General features: G+C 53.3%; 1 protein-coding gene across 1 annotated transcript in view; it reads left to right on the top strand.

Moving 5' to 3' along the window:
* Positions 1-23,580, top strand: part of TBC1D22B (TBC1 domain family member 22B) — a 78,846-nt gene that overhangs the window by 38,664 nt on the left and 16,602 nt on the right. The window contains exons 6-10 of the mRNA XM_056137365.1: positions 347-475; positions 2,039-2,104; positions 3,252-3,366; positions 21,780-21,886; positions 22,190-22,265. Coding sequence (XP_055993340.1) covers positions 347-475; positions 2,039-2,104; positions 3,252-3,366; positions 21,780-21,886; positions 22,190-22,265 — 493 coding nt within the window. The remainder of the gene's footprint in view (positions 1-346; positions 476-2,038; positions 2,105-3,251; positions 3,367-21,779; positions 21,887-22,189; positions 22,266-23,580) is intronic.

Here is a 23,580-nt window from a genome sequence, read left to right as displayed (position 1 = left end):
AAAGCCTGTCCAACCGGCGCTCCCTCTCCCAGGCTGCATCTGGGCAGCACCTTCTCCCTGGGTGTGTGGCCCTGCCTTGGGCCCTGTTCCCTCTCCCACGCACACAGTGCTCTGGAGGGCTGGTGCCGAGGGGACAGCTGGCCTCGCTTCAGTGCCCATGTGGGTCTCACTGCCTGGGTGCAGGCAGACACTGGGTGGCCCGGCCCACAGGGGAATCTGCCCTTGTCTCCGGGGCCGTTTTCTTCCCGTTCCTTCAGTTTTTCCCAGCCACTGCTCAGCTGAGGTAGAAGCACAGGGCTCAGGACTCTGGCGTCTGTGCCCGCCTGACCAGCCCTCCCGCCCGCAGGGCTACCTCCCAGCAAACACAGAGCGGAGGAAACTGACGCTGCAGCGAAAGCGGGAGGAATATTTTGGCTTCATTGAGCAGTATTACGACTCCCGAAATGAGGAGCACCATCAGGACACCTACAGACAGGTAAGGGCTCTCCTGACACCTGCAGACAGGCGCAGCCTCTCCAGGCGATTGTAGACAGGTGCCGCCTCTCCTTACACCTACAGACAGATGCAGCCTCTCTCGACACCAACAGACAGCTAGAGCCTCTCCTCACATCTACAGACAAGTACAGCCTCTCCCGGCTGCAGACAGGTGTAGCCTCTCTGTCACAAATAGCTAGAGCCTCTCCTCACACCCGAGACAGATGCAGCCTCTCTCAACACCTACACACAGGTACAGGCTCTCCTCATACTTACAGACAGGCGCAGCCTCTCCTGCCGCCCTTTCCTTGCCGGGCACAGCTCTCTCGGGTGTCCTGGTTCCCTGTCTCTGGGCTGTGGCGTGTGTGTGTGTGTGTGTGTGTGTGTGTGTGTGTGTGTGTGTGTGTGTGGAGTGAAGTGCACCCCAGCCTGCTCTTTCTCTCTCCAGCCTGAAAATCTCATTTCAGTCCTCTAAACTTGGTGTTTTTTTGGCATTCGCCCGTGGCGGTGTCCCTCAGATCTGAGTGCGGCTGCAGCCCCCCAGGATGTCTGTGAAATCCCCCTACGGGGGGAGGATGAAACACAGATTCACACTCGGTGGGTTTTGAGGCGAGACCTCACTTCCCGGCAGCCCCCCGGGGAGGCCGCGGTTGCTGCTCTAGGGACCGGCAGCTGGAAGGGTGACTGGTGTGGAGTCCGCTCAGTGGGGACGTCAGTGTCCCCTTCTGGTCCTGCAGCACCTGCCCAGCAGCTCCATCTGTCCATCCATCCATCCGTCTCTCTGCCTCTTTGCACACGCAGTGTCCGTGAGCCGCCTGACAGCCAGAGCCCAGGGAAGGGTGCCTGGGAGGCTGGTCTGCTCCTGCAGGGGAGCACAGCTGCCTGGGGCAGGCGGGACCCCTGCAACCAAGAGACCTCCGGCCGGGGGCGCAATTCTCAAGACTGTCCCCCTGGGAGCCCCCTGGTCTGAGCCAGCCTGAGGGACTGCATCAGCTACTGAAGTGGGACTTTCAGACCAGCTCTAGGGGGCTCGCTCCCTCCCTCGTCGGCCCCCACAACTTCCCCGTCCTGAGCAGCTCCTTCTCTGGTTCCCTGGCCGGTGAGGTCTGGAGCTGCTGGAGCTCCTTGTGCTCTGAGGCTCAAACCCTGAGAGAGAGGCGCGTTTCCAGCGGAGCTCAGAGTGCCAGCTGGAGGGAAGAGTGGCGGCAGCCCTGGGCCGAGACGCCCGTGCGACTGTGCATGCGTGTGACAGCCAGTTCTCTAACAGGAAAAGCGGACTCGCTCACTCCCTTGATTCTTGGTTCTTTTTTTTTCTTCTTCTTTATTGGGTCTCACCCAGCGATGCACAGCGGTTACTCCTGGTTCGTGCACTCAGGAATTATTCCTGGCGGTGCTCAGGGGACCATATGGGATGCTGGGAATAGAACCCAGGTCGGCCACGTGCAAGGCAAACGCCCTCCCCGCTGTGCTATTGCTCCGGCCCCCTGATTCTTGGTTCTTAAGAGAGAACTCTGCAGATGAGTACCCTTGGCATTCATGGTTGGTCATGACTTCTCTCTTCCAGATCCACATCGACATTCCAAGGACGAACCCTCTCATTCCGTTGTTTCAGCAGCCGCTGGTGCAGGAGGTGAGGGAGCTGCTGGACGCTCTGGGCCCCTGAGGTCTTCCCGAGCGTGCCAGGCCCAGCCTGGGCCCAAGGGCAGGGGCCTGCAGCCAGGCAGAGGGGAGACCGTCAGGTCTGACCAGCGGCGGCCAAGAGGGTCTGTGCCCGCTCAGGCGGCCCACGGCTGCCTCAGCTCCCGGCCAGCCGCACGGCAGCCTGGGAAAACAGCCTCCACGGTGCCACTGGAACCTCCGCTTCCTTCCTGCCTGCCCCAGAGCCGTGCAGCCATTTAATCCTCTGCGTTACTCTTCCCAAGAGACATTTGTTGGCAGATCCCTCTGTCCCGGCTCCTACTGCATGTGCCCCCACCTCTGCCATCTCTCTGGGGTGGTCTGTTAGGGTCCTGAGACACAGTCAAAGCCAGTTGTAGAACTTGGGCCCCAGGAAGTCAGTGTGTGTTTGGGTGGGGGTAGGGGTGGGGGTGGGGGTGTCAAGCTCAGAGGACCCAGCAAAAATGGGCGTGTGGCCGAGTGGGACAGGAGTGAAAGATCCTTCTTTCCAGTCTGTGCCTCTGGTCTCTTGCGGTTGACGGTGGACCCAGAGGCTTTCCGCAGAAGTCTGGCTGGTTTCTGTGTTTCACATGCCCGGCTGCCGGAGCCCACAAGATGTGGCTCATTTGTGTTCCTAGCCCAGAGACTGTCCGGGCTGTATCCTGAGTTGTAAGGTGACTTCCTGTATTTGTAGCCGTCACTGGTTCTTAGTCACCTGGGCGAGAACTAAATCTAGAGCTCCCTCCAGCTCAGGGTGGGGAGAAAGGTCAAAGAACACTTCCCGTCTAGATCTGTCATGACCTCTAGAGAGGGAGGAAGGTAATGGAACTCAGATGTTCTGGAAACATAGAAGCAGATGAGTGTGGTTGTGGTCAGAATTCTCGGTTCTGTTTTCCTTCGTGTTCTTGTCCTCTCCTTTTCCTGATTTTATATCACAGTAGATGTCACGGCAAACAGGGTGCAGAGTGTCGAGAAGTTCCCTGCTCCTGTCTGCACCTAGCTGCCTTTGGTCCATAGTATCAGACGTTGTCCTCAAGTTTCTGCAACAGTCCTGAGATAAGGCTGAGGGAGGGGGTGCGATCCCTGATTTAACGGGTATGTCCCCTTTCTTCTCTCCCCAGATCTTTGAAAGAATCCTCTTTATCTGGGCTATCCGACACCCTGCCAGTGGCTATGTCCAGGGAATCAACGACCTGGTCACTCCGTTCTTTGTCGTCTTCCTCTCAGAATATGTGGGTAAGAAGCAGAGGTACCAGCTAAACAAGCTCTAGCTCTTTCTTCTCTGTCGTTGGTTTTCCTGGGAGTGCAGTCAGGAGGCATGTCTCGCAGAAGCAGAGCCATTCGTCGACTTCCCAGTATCCACAGCTAAGCCTGCTAGAGCAGCAGCATCTGTGATTTTTCCCGAGACGATCACAGATCTCACCTAAAAAGACTGCTTGGTCACAAAAGGGGAGGATTCAATAGTTAAATTCTTCTATAAACAGGTAGCTTGATTTACTTGAGATTGGTTTAGAATCATTTTGAGCTCGTCTCAAATGCAGTTCCTTCTGGGTGAAAGCTGGAGTTTTCCTTTGCATACCCGGCCGTCTTACTTCAGTGCACACCGTTGGTGTAGAAACAGGACGTGGACTCAGAGGAGGGAAGCCTGTTGGCGAGGAGCCAAGCCCCATAGGGGTATGGAGTGGGCCAAGGTTCGTTCCAAGGCCTTGATTGCTCCCGTTTTCCTGACTGCTTGTAGGCCCAGCCTCCTCCAGCCGGCCTGAGCAAAGCAGAGTAGGAAAAGAAAGGGGGTTCCCGTGCTCTTCCTCCTGACACCGAGTCTCTTGTGTGCAGAGCCCCAGGAACGTCCATCTGGTGGCCTGGTGCTCTCCTCACGTAGGAACCCTTTCCACCTGATTCCCGTTTACAGATGGGTTGTCCCTCCTCTGAGGGCTGCAGAGCTAGAACTAGAAGACTTTTCTTTCGGCTCCGGGTGGGATGCTTGTGGGTCTGTGGGAGGAGGGCAACAGCAATGGACGCGATTGGAGCCTCAGGCGCTGCCTGGGGCCCAGGAGACAGCCCTGGGGACGGGTCACAGTTGCCTCCTCTGGCGGCCCTGGCACTGTGTGACTCCAGAACCACTGGGAGCAACCCTAGCACCCCCAGACACGACTTCCAGATGAACAGTCTCACTTGATTCGTCTCATGGAGGATTTCTGTCAGGCTGCTGGGTGACGTTTTGGTTCTACATGGTACCGTCTCAGAAGGTTAAGGACCGACTGAAACCCCCTCATTCCCCACACATGACAGCTCCAGGCCCCACTGGGGGGACGGGCGGGAGGTTGATCAGATGAGGTTGTCAGATGATCCTAAGCAAAAACAAGACTAGATAAAATTTAGCTACAGAAAGCAAAAGATTAAGCTTTGGCCAGAGGACTTTGACTGTTCTCATACACAGAGGTCAAGTTTGAGGCCATTTAATTTTGTGGTGAACTTCATTAAGAGAAGTGCATTTAACCTGTTGGGATTTGGGGGTCACTTCTTACAACAGTATATGAAATACCAGTAAATAAGTATTCCAGAATGGGTTTGGGAAGGTATTAATCCATCAATCTGCATTTGAAGCCTAAATACTAGCAGGAAGTCTTTTGTTGGGTTTTTTTGGGGTGGGGGGACACACCCAGTGGTGCTCAGAATTCACTCCTGGCCCTGCGTTCAGGAATCACTCCTGGCCGTGCTCAGGAGACCATATCGGATGCCGGGGATCCAATCTGGGTTAGTCACATGCGAGGCAAGTGCCCTCCCGCTGTGCCACCTTGGCAGGAAGTCTCGTGACATGTCGTGCAGTTAGAAATCAGCCTCGGTGGCTGCATTCTGTTTCCTCCTTTTGTTTGCCGCCGTTTATCCTTCGCTCCTGGTGTTCCTTTCCTTTCTGTGGACTCTCCTCCCACGAATGTCTCCGTCCTCTCGGCCCATGGGGCCCTGTGCCTTCTGCCCTTCTTTGGGGCCTGTCTTGGTTACGCTCCGGTTTCCCCGCTACAGCAGATGACTACAGATTCCAGGTCTTTGTCACCTCAACCTCGACCTGAGAAAATGGAGCCAGTTTATTTTCTTTGGGAAATTTTATGTTAAGTTTCAAACCTGTGAAAGGAAAAAAAAAAAAACACACAAAATTTCCCCTCTATGTCTCACCTTCCAGCAGCAGCCAGTTCCTTGTTTGTCTTTTGTTTGTTTTGGGTCACACCCAGTGATGCTCTGTGAGTACCCCTGGCTCTGCACTGAGGAATCACACCTGGTGGTGCTCAGGGGACCATATGGGATGCCGGGGATGAAACCTGGGTCAGCCGTGTACAAGGCAGACGCCCTCCCCACCGTGCTGTCGCTCTGGCCCCCAGCCAAACCTTGTTTTATCTGTCCCATTAGCCGTTCTCTCCTTCTTCATCTTCGTGAATTATTCAGAATAGAATCTCAGCATGGAGCACCATATAATTTCGTCCATAAATTATGGATGTGATCATTTGTAGATGGATCTAGAATATAGAGTTTGAAAGGAGCCCGTGGCTGCAGCACAGTGATTACATCTGAAGAGGGTAGCCGGGCTGGGAGGCAGCGGGAGGTCCGGAGCTCGTGTGCCCGGTCCCACCTTAACCCCGGGTGCCTCTGGCACACTCAGCTCCCAGCATCATGCGTCCAGGGCCAGGGGCTTCCTGGAGTGTGCTGTGCACCCTTGGGTCTTTGCATTGAGCTGACTGACCCTGTTGACCAAGGACGCAACTGGATCTCAGCCTGGGAGCGGAAGGAAAGTCCTACTGGCCCAACGTATTTTGGTAGACCGTCTGTGCGCAAACAATCCTGATTTTTGTATCTACATTTGACAGTGGTCTTGTTTGTTTGGGGGCCTCGCCTGGTGGTCCTCGGGGTCTGCTTCCAGCTCAGTATCGAGTCACTGCTGGTCGTGCTCTGGGAACCCTGTGGTGCTGGGATCAGCCCCAGGCCCCTGCATGCAGAGCCCCGTGCTCAGCCCCGTCAGCAGTCTCCAGCCTTAACCACGGTGCACAGCAGGCCCTGCTAAGTCACACCGTGATGTCTGTTCTCGCTGACATGCTATGTCGCCGACATGTCTGCTATGGCGGGGTGCTGGCCCTCCCTCGGTCTGGCCGCGCTTACCAGTGTGGCAGCTCGGCCATTGTTTCTACGTCAGCTGGGTCTCCACTGCCACACTGCTGGGATTGTTTATCTTTTCTTTTGTGACCTGCTTATCTAAATCTTACACATAAAATCTTTTTTTGTTTTCTATTGGATTATTGGTCTGACTGTTGTGTAAGAGTGTTTTACAGGTTAGACATATGCCTCCTTCATATGACACGTGCTAAAAATGTTAGGTTGAACCCCATTTGCCCTCAAAATATTCAACCAGTTTTGATTTTCTGTTTCTTTGGGGTTTGGGCACTGCCAGGGATCAAACCCAGGGCTTCACACAATCAGAGTGTTCTACCTCTGAGCTATATCCTTAGCTCTTCAGCCTCCCAAATGGGAATTTTATTTTATTTACTTCTGGTCTGGGGTCCACACCCAGCAGTCCTCAGGGATTACTCCTGGCTCTGTAATCCAAGATCACCCTCGGTGGGGCTCAGGGTACCATGTGTAATCCTGGGGATCGACCCTGGGTCAGCCATGTGCAAGACAAGTTCTACATACTGTCCTACCTCTCCAGGACCCAAGTAGGAATTGTATAGGGTTTTTCGTAGGTTTAGCTTTCTTGAGGGACGGGAAGGGGGCGTGGCACAACACCCAATAGTGCCCAGTGCTTACTCCTGCCTTTGTTCTCGGTGATCACTCCTGGTGGGCTTGGGAGACTGGCTGGGAATACAGGGGTCAAACCCAGGTCCGCCCCATGCAGAGCACCTGCCCCACCTGCTGTGCTATTGTTCTGGTCCCTAGAATTTTACATGACTTAACCTATAATTTTTCTCCCATGCCTACATTTGTCTTTTTATTTATTTTAAAAATTGACATATTAAAATATATTTATGAAAATACAAAATTTATGTATCTACTTGTGTGTCTCCTTGTATAGAGCTCCATGATTTTTTTTAGTGTCGTCAAGTCGGCCCGTTCACCAGGTATTGACTGAGCTCCTCCATGCCGGGCGCTGGAGTGGGTGCACAGCAGGGTGGGGTGGGGGAGAGAGCCCAGGTCAGTCTCCTTGCTGGTGTGGCCGCAGCAGCGCCTCTGCCCCTGGCCTCACTGCCCAGGCTGCTCTGCCTTGTGGGGCGTCTGTCTGGGGCGGGGGTAGGAGGCGCCTCCCCTGCTCGGGTTCGGGTCTGGCATTTTGCTCAGGACGTCCATCCTTCCTTCCTCTCCTACTCAAATAGTGCACAAATACTCTCCCGTTTTTTCTTTTAACGCTTTTATGGTTTTGTTTTTGCCCTAGCGCGAAAATTCCATTAGTAATCTCTTTCCTGTGGGATGGGAGTTGATATTTCAGGCTGCGATTGCAGTGGGTATTGTTCCAGCACCGTTCATAAACAGTCCCTCATTTCTTCGCACACATGAAATTCCTCTTCATGCCTCGGTAATGGAAATTCTGTTCTTTGCCTGGTTCTACCTGTTTGTTCCACATTTCTCTGCTTCTAAGCCAGTAGCACACAACTTGAGGTTGTTTTTTTTTTTTTTTTTCAATTTTTTTTAGCCTTTATAGTATGTTTTATTTTGTGCCAGGGGTTGTTCTCATTCATTATACTCTTAAAAAAATTATTTTGGCTCTTCTCCCAAATGAATTTTAGATTCAGCTTGCCGACTTTAGAAGGAGAGAACCCTTTATACTTTTTCTTAAAATAAATTGATAAACTGAAAAAGATCTTAATACTTTTAGTGAGATGTAATTAATATATCATACCATTCACTCATTTAAAATATTAGATTTGGGGCTGGGAAGATGGCACCAGTGGTAGCATGTGCGCCTGGCAGCCTGAGACCTGTGACCCCCTCTCAGCGCTGTGTGGCCCCTACCTGCCGCCTGCAAAAATGAGGAATTGTTCAGTTTAGGTGTTTTGCTTATTTGGAAGCCATACCCAATGGTAGGGCCTGCTCCTGGCTCTGCACTCAGGGGTGACTCCTGGTGGGCTCAGGGGACCAAATGGGATGCTGGGGGTTGAACCCACGTCAGCCGCGTGCAAGGCAAACGCCTTACCGCAGTCTTTTCTCTCCAGCCCCAGGGTAGGCAGAGTAACCATCCTTGCAGGCCTGTTTTATCACAGTCACTCCAAAAGGAAGCCCTCTTCCCCTTAGCTCTCACTCCACATCCTCCTCCACCTAGCACTAGGCAGCCACCGACCTATTTTCTGTCGTGATGAATTTTCTGGAAATCTCCTCTAAAGGGAGTCGTACAGTATGTGGGATTTTGTGTGTGACTTCTTTCCCTTTGGCCTTCTCTCTCTCTCTCTCTCTCTCTCTCTCTCTCACACACACACACACACACACACACACACACACACACACTGCTTATTAAAGTTTGGTAGTTGTTGTTTTTTAATTATAATACCATGATCGATAGCACAGTGGGTAGGGCGTTTGCTTTGCACGCAGCCGACATGGCCGGCCCAGGTTTGATTCCTCCGCCCCTCTCGGAGAGCCCGGCAAGCTACCAAGAGTATCTCACCCGCAAGGCAAAGCCTGGCAAGCTCCCCGTGACGTATTCGATATGCCAAACACAGTAACAACAAGTCTCACAATTTGCTACCGCTGGAGCAAATCATAAACAATGGGAGGACAGTGCTACAGTGCTACCATGATTTACAAAGTTGCTTATAATACAGATGTTCCAGGTATTTATTGTTCCAACACCACCGTGTGACCTTCCCTCACTAATGTACCCAGTTTCCCTCCCAATCCCAACTTACACTCTTAAGCACATAAACAAATTTACTTTATATTGCTTGTTCTAACAAACCTTAAATGGCAAATAAATGATCAGAAAATAAATCAGTAAGAGCCAGTTTCTGATTGCTATATAGTTTTAGCTTATGTAAGTACAGAAATTAAAACCATTTAATACAATAAAAATGCCTATTCTCATTTATATAAGTAAGTTTTCAACTCTGGAATTGAAAGTATATTGCATTAAATTTTATTTTGTACTTGGATCACATTGTGGTAATTATAATGACCTACTGCCATTAACGGGCTGGAGCGATAGCACAGCGGTAGGGCGTTTGCCTTGCACGCAGCCGGCCCGGCCGGCCTGAGTTCGATTCCTCCACCCCTCTCGGAGAGCCCAGCAAGCTACCGAGAGTATCTCGCCCGCACGGCAGAGCCTGGCAAGCTACCCGTGACGTATTCGATATGCCAAACACAGTAACAACAAAGTCTCCAATGGAGACGTTACTGGGCCCGCTCGAGTAAATCAATGAACAACGGGAGGGCAGTGCTGCAGACGGTGCAGTGCTACTGCCATTAATAAAGCTTTAAAAAGATTCTGTGCTAATATATTTTGGAGTGTGCGTGAAATAGGTAAGGCTTATATATGTAAAAAAATTTTTTTTCATCTACACTTTAAATAAACGCTATGGTTTACAAAGTCATTCATGGTAGCTTGTTACAGGAATTTAATATTCCAGCCACAATCCCACCACTGTCCCCTTCCCTCCACCATTGTCTCCAGTTTTCTCAACCACCCCTCAAGTCTGCCCCGTAGCAGGCCCACAATAATTTATCTTACTGTGCTTATTATCAATAATTTGCTAACAGAATGAACAGAAAGTATTTCCATCGGAGAAAATCAGTGTAAACTGATGTATCTTACCATGGAGGCATACGCCCTTGTATGAGGGATTATTGAGATGATGTTGTAGGTCAGACCTTTTGTGTTTATGTTTTGTTACTTGAGATTGGTGATTGTTGTCTTCTGTGTTACATCTCATCCAGTCTGGCACGCTACTGCTGGATTATCAGTGTTGTAGAGTTTGGAGATGTTCAAGGAAATTCAAAATTTTTAACTGAGTGGTATAGCTGGAGTTAAATTTTTAACTCAGTGTGTTAAGTGTGTGTGGGCGTGGCTGTCAGGGCTTTGGGAGTACAGGGAGAAGGAGGCAGGTAGCCCATCCTGACTCCAAGGAAGCCTGGAGATCTAGCAATGTACCTGAATGTTTGGCAGTTGATTTTTCAGCGAGAGTTGATTCAGAAATGATGGAGTTGAGCCAGAGGCCTGGTGGCGGTTTTGCAGTGTGGTTGTGTGTGTCTGCCAGGGCTCTGCGTGAGCGGGAGCAGGGCTGACCCCACCTCCCCGCTGACCCACACACCCAAAGTGCTCCACATGTCTCGGCCATGAGTGGGTGTCCAAAAATTATTTTGCGCTAGTTGATCTCTCTTTTTTTTTTTTAAGGAGATTGATTTATGAGTCTCTGGATCAAGACTGAGAGAGGAACTTTCATGATTGCCGGGGGTGGTTTGTCCCGTGTATGACTAGCAGGATACAGTGCCGCCTTCCTCTTTATGCTCCAGCATCCCGTGCCATTGTAGGACACAGTTTACTCGTCCATTAGCGGATGGAAGATTTTAAGTTTTTAAGACATTGGGCATAGAGCCCCTTGCCCCGCCTCGGTGCCCTTCTGTAGCACAGATAGAATGTTGTTTATGGCGCTCACGAGTGCTTCTCTCTGGGGACCAGTGCTGTGTCTCTGCCCCGTCTCTAGAGCTGAGTGGTGCCGGGCCGACTGAGGCTGCTGCTGTGAGGGTCTCTGGGCTGTGCCCTCCTGAGGGCCCCGAGCAGCCGGCACAGGCGGCCCTCGCCAGCACCCCCTCCTTCCTGCCGCGAGGATGTGGTGCGGCCTCCAGCTCCTCTCTGCCTGCTCTCTGCTGCCTCTCTCGGCCGGGCCGGCATCATGCTCTGTGCCCTGCTTACTGTAAGAGAGTTGACTGTCACTGTCACTGTCCCTGTCCCTGTCCTCGTCCTCGTTGTTCATCGATTTGCTCGAGCGGGCCCAGTAACGTCTCCATTGTGAGACTTTGTTGTTACTGTGTTTGGCATATCGAATACGTCATGGGGAGCTTGCCAGGCTTTGCTGTGCGGGTGAGATACTCTCGGTAGCTTGCCGGGCTCTCCAAGAGGGGCGGAGGAATCGAACCTGGGTCGGCTGGGCCGGCCGCATGCAAGGCAAACGCCCTACCGCTGTAACAGAGATCAAGAGCCGTGTCTGGCACCATCTGGCTCTGTCTGCTGAAGTTGACTGTTCACAGAAGCGTGGGTCTTCCGTGGCTAAGCCCGCTGTGTGGGTTGAGTCGTCGGGGGTGGGGGGTCCCTCCTGGGGAGAAAGTTTCCGGACTTTGGTCCCCAAGAGTGCACAAGACCTCTGGCTCTCGTCTCAAGACTGTCCGAGCATGGAAGGTGCAGTTGCTGAGTCTGAAGTCTGGTGTGTTCCCGTGAGAGCAGCCCTCTGGGTGGCAGGCGTGAGGTGATGCGTGTGAGAGCCTGAAGGGAGTGAGGCTCACTGCCGCCTTGTTCCCAGGGTGGGGCCTGGTGGTTTCTTTGACTGTGAAGCCGGTGTTGGCTGTGAGAAGCCCGCCCTCTCCTCTGCAGGCGGCCGTATGGTAGGAATTTCATTTCAGCCTTACTGAGAAGCTTGGTGGCAGTGGAAACACAAAGGGAAGCCTGTCTGTCTGTCTGTCTGTCTGTCTGTCTCGCTCCTCGTTGGCTACACCCAGTGGTGCCTAGGGTTTTCTCCTAGTGGATCACTTTCATTATTTTAAATTTGTTATGTATTTATTTTTAGTTTTTGAACCACACCTGGCTGTGTTTAGGGCTTCCTCCTGGCTCTGTGGTCAGGGATCACTCTGCAGGCTCAGGGGACCGTATGGGCTGCTGAAGACTGAACTTTGGTCAGCCACGTGTTAGGCAGATGTCCTACCTGCTGTTCTGTGTGTGTGTGTGTGTGTGTGTGTGTGTGTGTGTGTGTGTGTGTGTCCCTCTCCTTCTCTCCCTCTCCCGCCTCTCCCTCCCATTCTCTTCCCCCCCACCCTTTGGGGCTGTACCTGGCAATGCTCAGGGGTTACTCCTGGCGCTGTGCTCAGGAATCACTTGTGGTGGACTGGGGGGACCCTGTGGGCTGCTGAGGGTCAAACCATTGTTGGTCATATGCAGGGCACGTGCCACCCTCTCACCCCAGGCCTGCAGTTTTTGGTTTGTTTGAGGCTCCTCCCTCTTGTTAATGGTCTGCTCCCAGTACTCCTCTCCCCTGCCATCGCCGTGTCGTGACGGCCAGCTGCCCGGCTCTGGAGTGCCCACGTCAGCCCGCCGTGCTCATGGGGTTGGCACTCGTCAGTTGTGGTGCTTGCCAGGACTCACGGAGGAGCAGCCCTTGTGGTGCTGTGCTCTGTGGCCGAGTGTGGCGGGAAGGCTTAGCCAGAGTGGGCTGTGGGAGCACTCAGCGCGAGGGTGCTCCGCTGCTCCTCGGGACCCCGGGAGGGAGACCTCCGGCCTACTGCATCTGCTCTGTGATTAGTTAGAGTAGAGTTGGCCGCATGTGGCAGGGAACTCTGAATGACTGCTTGCAGCAAGCTGGTGAAATGGATCCTTCTCTCGCATTAAGCGCCAAGAGGCAGGGACCTGAGCCATAGTCCAATGGGTCGGACCACTTTCTTGCACACAAGGGATTCGGGTTCGACCCCTGGCACCCCAGAGCGTCCCAGACAGTCTGGTGCAAGTATGTTGTGGCCCCAGGGGTCCAGGCTCTGGTCTGTCCCGTCCTCAGCTGGCGTTTCCTTCAGGATGGCTGCCCGTGCTCAGATCCCCCGCCCCCCTCGCTCTGTGAAGGCACCGTCCGGCCCATGAGGCTCGTGCTCAGGTTGGAATCGCTTTTGCATGAACTGAGTCTTTTACCTCCCTGTCTGCAGGTGAGGCGGACAGGGGCAAGTGGCCCAGGCCCTCAGGCGCCCTGTCCCAGAAGGAAGGGCGAGGAGTTGGTGGCGGGCACCTGTCATCTCCAGCCCTTCCTCAGCCCAGCTCTGCAGGCTCCATGCTCCCCACCCACAGCCATTTGCTGCCCACCAGCGTTTCCTGCCACTTAGGTCAGATAACGCTCAGACTTGTTCCCGTTACTTTCGTCTTACTTTTCTATGTCTCATGAGCTCTCCAGTGCTCTAGTGTGATTTGGGGGATGGGGGCGTGCACACCTGGTGATGCTCAGGGCTTGCCCTAACAGAGCTCAGGAATCCCTGCTGGCGAGCTTAGAGGCCCACATGGTGCCGGGAGAGACCGAGGCAGCTGCAGTTAGGCAGCGCCTCCCCTGCCTCCAGCCCTGCCCCGTGACTTCAAGCGCTAAGTGTCCCCGGGGTTTGCATCAGGCTGCGTGCCTCTGCCTGCCCTTGGTGGCCCTGTCCTGCTGAAGGCCCAGGTATGTCATTGTCCGTCTGTTTTTGTCTCTATGGGCCCAGCTTCCGTGCCATTCAGATGGGCTCGCCTAGGAGGCACCTGTATTCGCCTTGCACTTATGCGTTGCCTCTCGTCAAGCTGTAAGGCTCTTTGATTTTGTTTTTTGGGGGGGTTTTGTTTATTTTGTTTTTGGGTCACACCGGCGATGCTCGGGTTCCTCCTGGCTCGTGCACTCAGGAATTACTCCTGGCGGTGCTCAGGGGACCCTATGGGATGCTGGGAATCGGCCCCGTGCAAAGCAAACGCCCTACCCGCTGTGCTATCACTCCAGCCCCTGTAAGGCTCTGTGAGCTATGCTTCCTCTCCTACCCCTTCCGCTCAGCAGGACAAAAGTGGCGTTTTATTTTTCATTTGTTTGCATTTGGGTCACACCCAGCAGTGCTCTGGGGGTCCCTCCTGGCTCTGCACTCAGAAATTACTCCCAGTGGTGCTCGGATGATCATATTGAATGCTGGGTATGGAACCTGGACAGGCCGCTTGCACAGCCAACGCCCTCTCCCTCCCCCACCCCCGTGCTATTGTTCCGGTCCCAAATTGGCATCTTAGTGGAGACCCTTGTCCTGCTCCGCCCTCCGTTCCCTGTGCCTCGGGAACACGGGGCCACTCCCAGCAGTGCCTGGCCCGGCGGGATTGGGGCCCCCGGTGACATGCAGGCGAGCTGGCCATCCCAGCCAGACTCCCCACCCTCCTCTCCACTTCTCCTGAAGCGCTTCACCGTGTCAGTCTTCTTTTCTTCATTTCCCGCCCTCTATTGTGATATAATACGGTTCTGCTGTTTGTCTGTAACTGTTCAAAACAGGAACTCCACACACGTGCAGACCACCGAGGAAATGAGCATTTCCTGCCTTTTCGAGATTGACGGGCTTGGTCTGGCTTTTTGAGCCTTGGCCACTGGGGGGCAGTGGAGGACAGTTTTCTGATAAAGACGGAGGGACAGTCCCTTGGCGGGAAGGCTCGGGGGTTCCTGTCCCACACCTGCACCAGCCCTGCGCTGGGTGTGCCCCAGAGCGGACACCACGCTCCCGGCACACTGCGGAGTCCCTTTTCCCCACAAACGTAGATAAATAAGTAAAGTGCAGACTTTCGAGGGAAGCGCGGTGTGCGTTTTTGAGACGTGCATGTGTGTCCCATAAATCCTCCCTGAAGAGCTCGCACGGAGGCTGGCAGCGTTTCCAGCACTGCCTCGGCTCCTTGCGGTCCTGCCTCGCCCCCTCGTCCCCTCTCGCCTTTTACACAGAGAGTCACGCGCAGTGGCATCCCCTTTGCCCTCGTAGCACTGTTCACTGTCACTATCCTCCCGGTGTTCATCGATTTGCTCGATCGGGCCCAGTGACATTGTGAGATTCATTGTTACTGTGTTTGGCATATCGAATGCGGCATGGATAGCTTGCCAGGCTTTGCTGTGCGGGCGAGATACTCTCGGTAGCTAGCCGGGCTCTCCGAGAGGGGCGGAGGAATCGAACTCGGGTCAGCCCGGTCGGCCGCGTGCAAGGCAAACGCCCTACCGCTGTGCTGTTGCTCCAGCCCCGTTAGTCCTGAGGAAACGGAAGTGCGAAGCTTCTCTAGAATGGGCTTCGCCCTCGCCCTGCTGCGGGTCTCCCTGTCCTCGTGCTCTGTCAGTGCCACCTCCGGGGCCAAGGCAGCCTCTGAGGCACCTGAGCCGATGGCTCCGAGCCGGGTTACTGTCCGAGCAGACGCCGCGTGCGCGAACGTGCATGAATGTGCTCTCCCCAGCAGCTACCAGGAGGCTCACGTGCTTGGTGTCTCCCTCTTCTGATCCAGGAGCCAGGGTCAGACTAGCAGAGGGGAAACTGAGTCCCCGGCCTGTTTGCGATACTGGAGCTCGCTGGGGAGCCGACATGGGACTGATATTGGCCGGGATGCCCGCATCCCTTGAGCCCTCTTGGGATTGTAGGCCTTCTCTGCTTGTGATTTTTTTTTTTTTTTTGAGGAAGGGGCCCCACCAGGCAGTGCTCAGGAATCACTCCTGGCAGTGCTCAGGGATCGAACCTGGGTCAGCTGCATGCAAGGCAAGTGCCCTACTCACTGTACTATCTCACGGGCTCTGCTTTGGCTCTTTCTTAACGTTTGGGGGCCAGCGTATAACCCCAGCATAGGTAGAGCTTTGATCTCAGTCCCTGACGCATTCCAAGTCCCTAAAAATCCAAGCGTTTTTCTGGATGGACTCTTAAGTTCCTGTCTGGTGGGGTTCTTTGGATGTGTGACCAAAAAACAGATTGTTTCATTTTCTCATTCCGTTTTTCTTGGCGATAAGGAAAATGTGAATTCTTCTGTGCCTAGTTTTTATAAAACAGGAATCAGGTAGACGGCAGCACTGGGACGAGAGCGACTGTGGTGCTCCCCGTGGGACTAAGGCTGCCCTCGGAGGGCAGAGAAGAGGCTCAAGCAGCCAGTGCTCTCCGCAGCTGCCCGTGGGGGGCTGAATTCAGGCACAGTACTTGGAGTTCTCTGAAAAATAAGCAGGTGACGGGAGCCGCCACCCAGGTACATCTTATCAGTGTGTTCTCGTTGGGCCCAGCATGGGCCACTTCAAGAAGAGCTTTTGGTTTCTTCTTCCTGGACAGCCACAGGCCACCCCATAGACTCCCCACCTGCTATCAGAGCCTGACTCTGCGCCATGCTCTGGCCCAGCTCCCGCTTCTCCTTCAGGCCCCAGTGGGCTCTGGAATGCTCCTTCTGAACAGACTGTACACGGGCCTCCCTCCTCGCTGCTGTCTGGGGGGCGACGCACCCGCTCAGCTGCCAACCAAGTGTGCGCTGTCACCCTCTCGGCTCCTGACCTGGGGCCTCTCCTGCATCTGAAATGAAGGGCGGGATGTGGAATGCCGCATGGGTCCTGGGGAGCTTCCAGGTTGCCCTGTGCAGAGGCTGGGAGTGGGGCCTCCCAGCTCGGGCGGCGGCCAGGGAGAGCCCAGGGACTCTGACTCGGGGTTCACATGCAGGAGCCCCGTGCCCGTCCCTGGCACCACATGCTCCCCCGAGTTCTGCCAGGAACAACCCTTAAGTACCTCCAGGTATGACTTAGAAACAGACAATTAAAAAGAAAAAAAAGTCTACCCAGCCCCAAACTGAAAAAACACTCAGAGATGAAAATAGAAAGCTTTGAAAATGGACTTGTGGTTTGTTTGTTTTTTTTTTCTTTTTTTGGGGGGGGTCACACCTGGCGATGCACAGGGTTGACTCCTGGTTCTGCACTCAGGAATTACTCCTGGCAGTGCTCAGGGGACCATGTGGGATGCTGGGAATCGAACCCAGGTCAGCCGGGTACAAGGGAAACACCCTACCCACTGTGCTATCGCTCCAACCCCCAGACTTGTTCTTAAGGTACATTTTCAGATTAATCCAAATGAGAATCAGTTTAAAGAAGAGAGAAGTGGGGCTGGAGCGATAGCACAGTGGGTAGGGCGTCTGCCTTGCACGTGGCCAACCCGGGTTCGACTCCCAGCATCCCATATGGTCCACCGAGCACTGCCAGGAGTAATTCCTGAGTGCAGAGCCAGGAGTAACCCCTGTGCTGCATCGCCGGGTATGACCCAAAAAGCAAAAAATAAATAAATGAACAAGAGAGAAGTGGACTTGCTGCTCGCCTAGTGGTGACACTCGTGCATTTTCATAGTTTTTGTGTCGCTGAGGCAGGCTAGCGTTTTGCACTTGTTAACTTACTTGGCCCCGTGTTCCTGGCACTTGCAGTACCACCTCAGTGCCTGAGGCTCAGAAGCTGAGGTCAGCTGCTGGGCCCCACATCCAGGGTGCGGGGGCGTTCTGGTCCCGAGCGGGTGCTCGGTGACAGTCGCCGTGGCTGTTTCCCCTGCCGTTCTCAGCAACCCAGCTCTGTCTCCCTGATCGCTCTGCTCTTTGGGTTTCCCACCCAGAAACGCCGCCTCCGGAAACACCCTTCCGAGCCTGTGTTCTAGGTCTGCGTTTAAGGACGTGCCTGAGCAGCGTGGCGCTGGCTTCTGTCGCTTGCCTGGAGGCGGGTGGGTGTCACCCTCATCTCCCCAGCTGGACTCTTAGTTGCGGGCTGTCAGCCGGTCTGGTAAAAAAAGAAGCTGGGAGTCAGCCTGAGAAAGGGCTGCTGGGCACTGCCTGGCCCGTGGCCGGAGCAGTTCCACTCCGGGGCCCCAGGGGATGGATCCTCAGGGCCTGGTCTGTGGTGGGCTCCGGGGCTCTGGGGCTCCCCGCCTGCGGGGCCAGAGAGTCGAGGGCTGGAGACAGCAGAGGGACAGGGACCTGGCATGGGGGCACCTCTCAGGATCTTAGAAATGGAATAAGAAGGCCAAAGGAAAAGATGGTTCGGGGCTGGAGCGACAGCTCAGCGACTAGGGCACGTGCCTTGCTTGCAACTGACCTGGGTTCGATCCCCAGCATTTCATATGGTCCCTTGAGCCCATCCAGAGTGAGCCAGAAAACTGTGGGGTGTGACCCAGAAAACAAAACAGAAAAGAAAAGGCACGGTTTTTGAGTTGTCACTTAACAAATAATATATATACAACCATCCCCCAAAACAGTGCTATGCAGTAAGGGTTTTGTTTTGTTTCATTTTTTTTTTGTAAACGGTATTTGTTGGGGAAAAAAATCGCTCTATTTCTTGGAAGAGATTTTGAGTTGTGGTTTCTCCAACAAACGTACGTCATCTCAAGTCTGACTTGCCATAGGTTCTATTTTGTTTCACCAAATTTTCTTAATTTTTATTGGTAATACAAGTCAGATATTATCAATGTAGGTCTTTGCTTTTTCTAAAATAGAGTGTTTTTTGAAGAAATTTTGAGAATTCTTACAAAGCTTGAAAGAAATATTGGGGCTGGAGCAATAGCACAGCGGGTAGGGCATTTGCCTTGCACGTGGCCGACCCGGGTTCGATTCCCAGCATCCCATATGTCCCCTGAGCACCGCCAGGGGTAATTCCTGGGTGCATGAGCCAGGAGTAACCCCTGTGTATTGCCGGGTGTGACCCAAAAAGAAAGGAAAGAAAGGAAAAGAAATATTTGGGGCTTAGACAGTTGAGAAGGTAGAATGCTTGTTGGAATGTGATTGAATTGGGTTTGGTCACTGCCACCTTGTATTGTTCCCTGAGAACTGCCAGGTGTGGCCCAAAAACAAAAGCGAAAAAATGTTTTTGCAGTGTCAGGGGTCAGATCCAGGGCCTCACGCTTACATTAGTATTCTTCCTCCCATTGAACTACATATCCCAGCCCACGGGGGGGAAGAAAATTCCTTTCCCCAAGGGGAATAGATGCTGCAAACTTTATGATCTATTCTGTTTTCCCCTGTGCTTATATAAACCCATCAGTATTATATGCAAAGTAGTTAAGAGGGTACCAGAAATAATTTTGTACCTTGCTTTTTTCCTTTGGGCTGGAGTGATAGCACAACAGGTAGGGCATTTGCTTTGCATGCGGCCGGCCCGGGTTCGATTCCTCTGCCCTTCTTTGGAGAGCCCAGCAAGCTACGGAGAGTATCCCGCCCACACAGCAGAGCCTGGCAAGCTCCCCATGGCATATTCGATATACCAAAAACAGTAACAACAAGTCTCACAATGGACGTTACTGGTGCCCGCTCGAGCAAATCAATGAACAATAGGAGGACGGTGCTACAGTGCTCTTTTCCTTTAATATTGTAAAGTTCTTTCTCATGTCATTCTGAATTTTTAATAAGTTACGTACATGGTGCCATTGTATGCCAGGCATTGGTTAGCACTGTGTTAGCTGTGTTAACTGCATGTGTTAACTGTGACTATATTTTTGAGCTGAACTTTTAAGGTTGTCCTCAGAGCCACAACTGTTTCTGACAAAGCACCTCCAGAAAGGGTTATCACAGCCCTTGCTGTCGATGGAAAAGACTGTTTATACAGGTGAGACTGAGAGCATCATATGTTCACTTGCAGTTCTTACTAATCATTCTCTGCAGTGGCAGAGCTGGTTCCATTTTCTTGGATGCCAATGCTCAGTGACACAACTCAGGCTTGTGGGACTGGGGAGAAAAGCTGCCCTGGTGCAGGGTTGTGGCCCAGGACGTTTCCATACGTGGCCTCTGCGCACGGGGTGGCCTGTCCACTGGGCCGAGAGCTTTCTCCCTGCTGGCTCCTCGGGCAGGAAGATGACAGCAGCTGGCCTTTCCTTGGCCGGCCCCTGGGGGACCCCACCCTCGCTTGGGTCTCAGACAAGCTGTCAGCTCACTCCTGTTCTTCAGTATGGGGTTCCTGTGAGAATTGGTGACCTGTTTATTATTTTCTTTCTACTTCTTTTGGTTTGGGGCTCAGACCCAGAGGTGCTCAGGGCTTACTCCTGGTTCTGTCCTCAGGGAGTCACTCCTGGGGGCACTCGGGATTGAACCGGATCAGCCATGTGAAAGGCCAGTGCCCTGCCCACTATACTGTCGCTCCAGCCCCTGACAGCTTACTTTCAAGGAGACCCAGCAGGATGGAACTGACTCAGTGGTCCAGCACTTGCCCTGCATGAGTGAGGCCTTGCGTTTGGTCCCAATCCACCACAGACACGTGTACCCGTCATTATCACCATCATAACATCCTCATAACTAAAGCTTGGGACAGGCTGAGCAAGCAACACTGAGCAGATAGACTTGATGCCAAATGTTTCTTTCCTCCTTTCTTTCTTTAATTTTTTGAGCTACACAGTGGTGCTCAGGGATCACTCCTGGCAGACCTCAGGAGACCTTGTAGGAGGCTGGAGATTGAGCCCAGGTCGGCCACGTGCAAGGCAGCCGCCCTTCCGCCATAGCAGCCCTCCAGCGCTCACTGTTTCCCTGTGCTGGGACTGAGCCCAGTTGTGCCCTCGTCCCTGCAGGGCCGAGCTGCTTCCCACCCAGAAGCCCCGAGATCCAACAAGCTCCCCTGTGCTCGGGGTCATCTTGCATCACGTGCACTCTCCTGTATCGGGGGCCGGGTCCTGGTTCTGCCTGGTCGGGAGCCTGGGATTCCGTCTCCCAGGTGAGCTGTGGAGGGGGTCTGGCCCCGGCTGACCTCACAACATGCACATGTGAGAGTGCTGGGCAGCTCACCGGATTACAGATGTCAGAGATTCTTCCCAGACCATCTCTGGGGGCTGGGTTATAGCTTACTGCTTGCTAACAGAGCGTTTTGAAAAAAACAAATGAAGAATTCAGAGCTCCCGCCTTCTCCAAATGGAATCCCGGTGACCATGAGCTTCTGTAAGCATGGCTCTGGTATGTGGGTACCAGGACTATTCTTCTGAACCACGTGCCACCACCCACGAATGCCTCCTCCAGCTTCTGAATGGCCATGATCCCAGAGGCACACAAACCAATCTTGAAACCCAGTGGTTTTTGGCCAAAATCCCTCCAGACTTATTACTAAAATATCAGAAATCCAAAATCACGTGTCCACAATAGCGGCCACGCGACATCATATGCTTTTCTTAATCAGCAATAGAAAAGAAATTATCTGATGTCTTTTTGGCAGGTTTGATTGTTGGGGAAAATTCCAAATAATAATGGTGGTTCTTTTGTCGTAATATTGAATGTGATCAACGTAGAGAGAGAGTAAAGTGGAAATCTGCCACACAGGCAGGGGGAGCATTGGGAAGGGGGGTATACCAGAGTTCTTGGTGGTGGAAATGTACACTGGTGAAGGGATGGGTGTTTGATCATTGTATGATCATTACCGACCAAGACTTAAACTGAAAGGCTTTGTGACTGTTCTCAGGGTGATTCAATAAATGTAGCACTGTGGCACTGTCCTCCCGTTGTTCATCGATTTGCTCGAGTGGGCCCAGTAACATTGTGAGACTTGTTACTGTGTTTGGCATATTGAATACGTCACAGGTAGTTTGCCAGGCTTTGCCTTTCGGGCGAAATACTCTTGGTAGCTTGCCAGGCTCTCCGAGAGGGGTGGAGGAATTGAACTTGGGTTGGCCATGTCGGCCGCATGCAAGGCAAACGCCCTACCACTGTGCTATCGCTCCAGCCGGATTCAATAAATAAAAAACTAAAAAAAAAAAGAATTCAGAGCACCGTCTTGAACCTGGTGGACACGGTGTAAGAAGTGGCCCGTTGTCGGTGCCCTGCTCTCCCGAAGCTCTTCCTGGGAGGTGCGCGCCTGACCAGGCGGGTGGGGGGCCGGCTCCCTTTCCTTGACACCAAGTGAGCCTGGGCCCTCCCGACCCTTTGGGACCCCGTCCGAGCCACCACTCTCTCTCCGTGCTCAGAGAAGACCTCTGGATGGCCTCCATGTTTTGTTTTACAGAAGAGGATGTGGAGAACTTCGACGTGACCAATCTGTCTCAGGACATGCTGCGGAGCATTGAAGCCGACAGCTTTTGGTGCATGAGCAAACTTCTGGATGGGATCCAGGTGAGGCTCCGCCCTGCCCCTGCTCGCCCCCACTCAGCATCTCCTCCTTGGCCTCTGGCGTTACAGCCCCGAGGCCTCTGGTCTGGAGGCTGAGGACGTGGGTCTGCGTCCTCGGTGTGTCGGCCCAGGCCTTGGAGTCCGTCTCCCTAGTGCGAGATGACTTGCTGGGCCCCATGATGCTGCCCTGTGGGCCCCTGCCCCTCCTCCCACACCCGTGCCGGCTGGTAGAGCAGGCTGCTGGCTGTCAGGCCTGTTTCCTGAGCCCGAGGGGAGCGCGTTCACCCGGCTGTCTGCTCCTTTCAGGATAACTACACCTTCGCACAGCCGGGGATCCAGAAGAAGGTCAAGGCCCTGGAGGAGCTGGTCAGCCGGATCGATGGTAGGCAGGGGCAGCGTGCGTGGGTCTGCCCCGCCCATCCTAGCCCGCCCTTTCTTCTCCTTTCTCTACTTTTCTTTTTTCTTTTTCTTGTTTTCTGTCGGGTTTTCATATGTAATTGATTTTTTTTGTTTTATTTTGTTTTGGGGCCACACTCAGCAATGCACAGGGGTTACTCCTGACTCTGCACTCAGGAATTACTCCTGGCGGTGCTCAGGGGACCATATGGGATGCCGGGGATCGAACCTGGTCAGTCCTGAGCAAGACAGGGGTCCTACCAGTTATGCTATCACTCCAGCCCTCATATGTAGTCTTTATTATATTATATCAGATTCCCTCTATTCCTGCTTATGTGATTTACAGAACTGTTGCTGATAGAATTTCATACATAACTCTGGACCTTTTTTTTTTGGTCCACACTGGGCGATGCTCTCGGGTTATTCCTGCCTCTGCACTCAGGAATTACTCCTGGTGGTGCTCAGGGACTACGTGGGTGCAAGGCTGGTGCTGTAACTCCTCCACTATTGCTCCTTTCTGTCACCAGGGTCTGTCATTTCTCCATTGGCATCTCTTCAAATTCAGCTTTCTTCTCCAATTCCCTGGTGCTGGTGCAGCCAGGCACAGGCTCACAGATTCCTCTAGAAGGGTCTGCCTCCCTCCCCTTCCTTCCTTCCTCCCTCCCTCCCTCCCTCCCTTCCTCCCTTCCTTCTTTCCTCCCTCCCTCCCTCCCTCCCTCCCTCCTTTCCTCCCTTCCTTCCTTCCTCCCTCCCTCCCTCCTTTCCTCCCTTCCTTCCTTCCTCCCACCCTCCCTCCCTTCCTCCCTTCCTTCCTCCCTCCCTCCTTTCCTCCCTTCCTTCCTTCCTCCCTCCCTCCCTTCCTCCCTTCCTCCCTTCCTCTTTACTTAGACACTGTAGTTTACAAAGCTGTTCACAATAATTTGTTACAGGCATTCAAAATTCCGCCCCCAGTCTGACCGTCACTGTCACCTTCCCTCCACCATTGTCCCCGTTTTTCCGACCATTCCTCAGGCCTGCCCCTGTAGCAGGCCCACAGTAATTTATTTTATATTGCTGTTACCACTAAATGGCTGATGAAATTATCAAAAAAAAATAGTGAAAGAAAATTTGTGAAAATTGTCCTATCTCATCATGGGGACCTTAAGTCCTTGTCTGAGGGTTTGCTGAGCTGTAGTTGCTAGTTGAGCCTTCTGTGGGAATGCTCCTATTCACTGAGCACAGTTGGCTTCTATGTTACATTCCCCTCTGATCCAGTGCCTTCTGTGGGCTGTTAGTACTGTAGGGCTTAGAGATGTCGCTCC

Source organism: Sorex fumeus, unplaced genomic scaffold, assembly GCF_029834395.1.
Source record: "Sorex fumeus unplaced genomic scaffold, SorFum_2.1 ptg000123l, whole genome shotgun sequence".
NCBI classification, from domain to species: domain Eukaryota; kingdom Metazoa; phylum Chordata; class Mammalia; order Eulipotyphla; family Soricidae; genus Sorex; species Sorex fumeus.
This window is presented reverse-complemented; position numbering and strand designations above follow the sequence as displayed.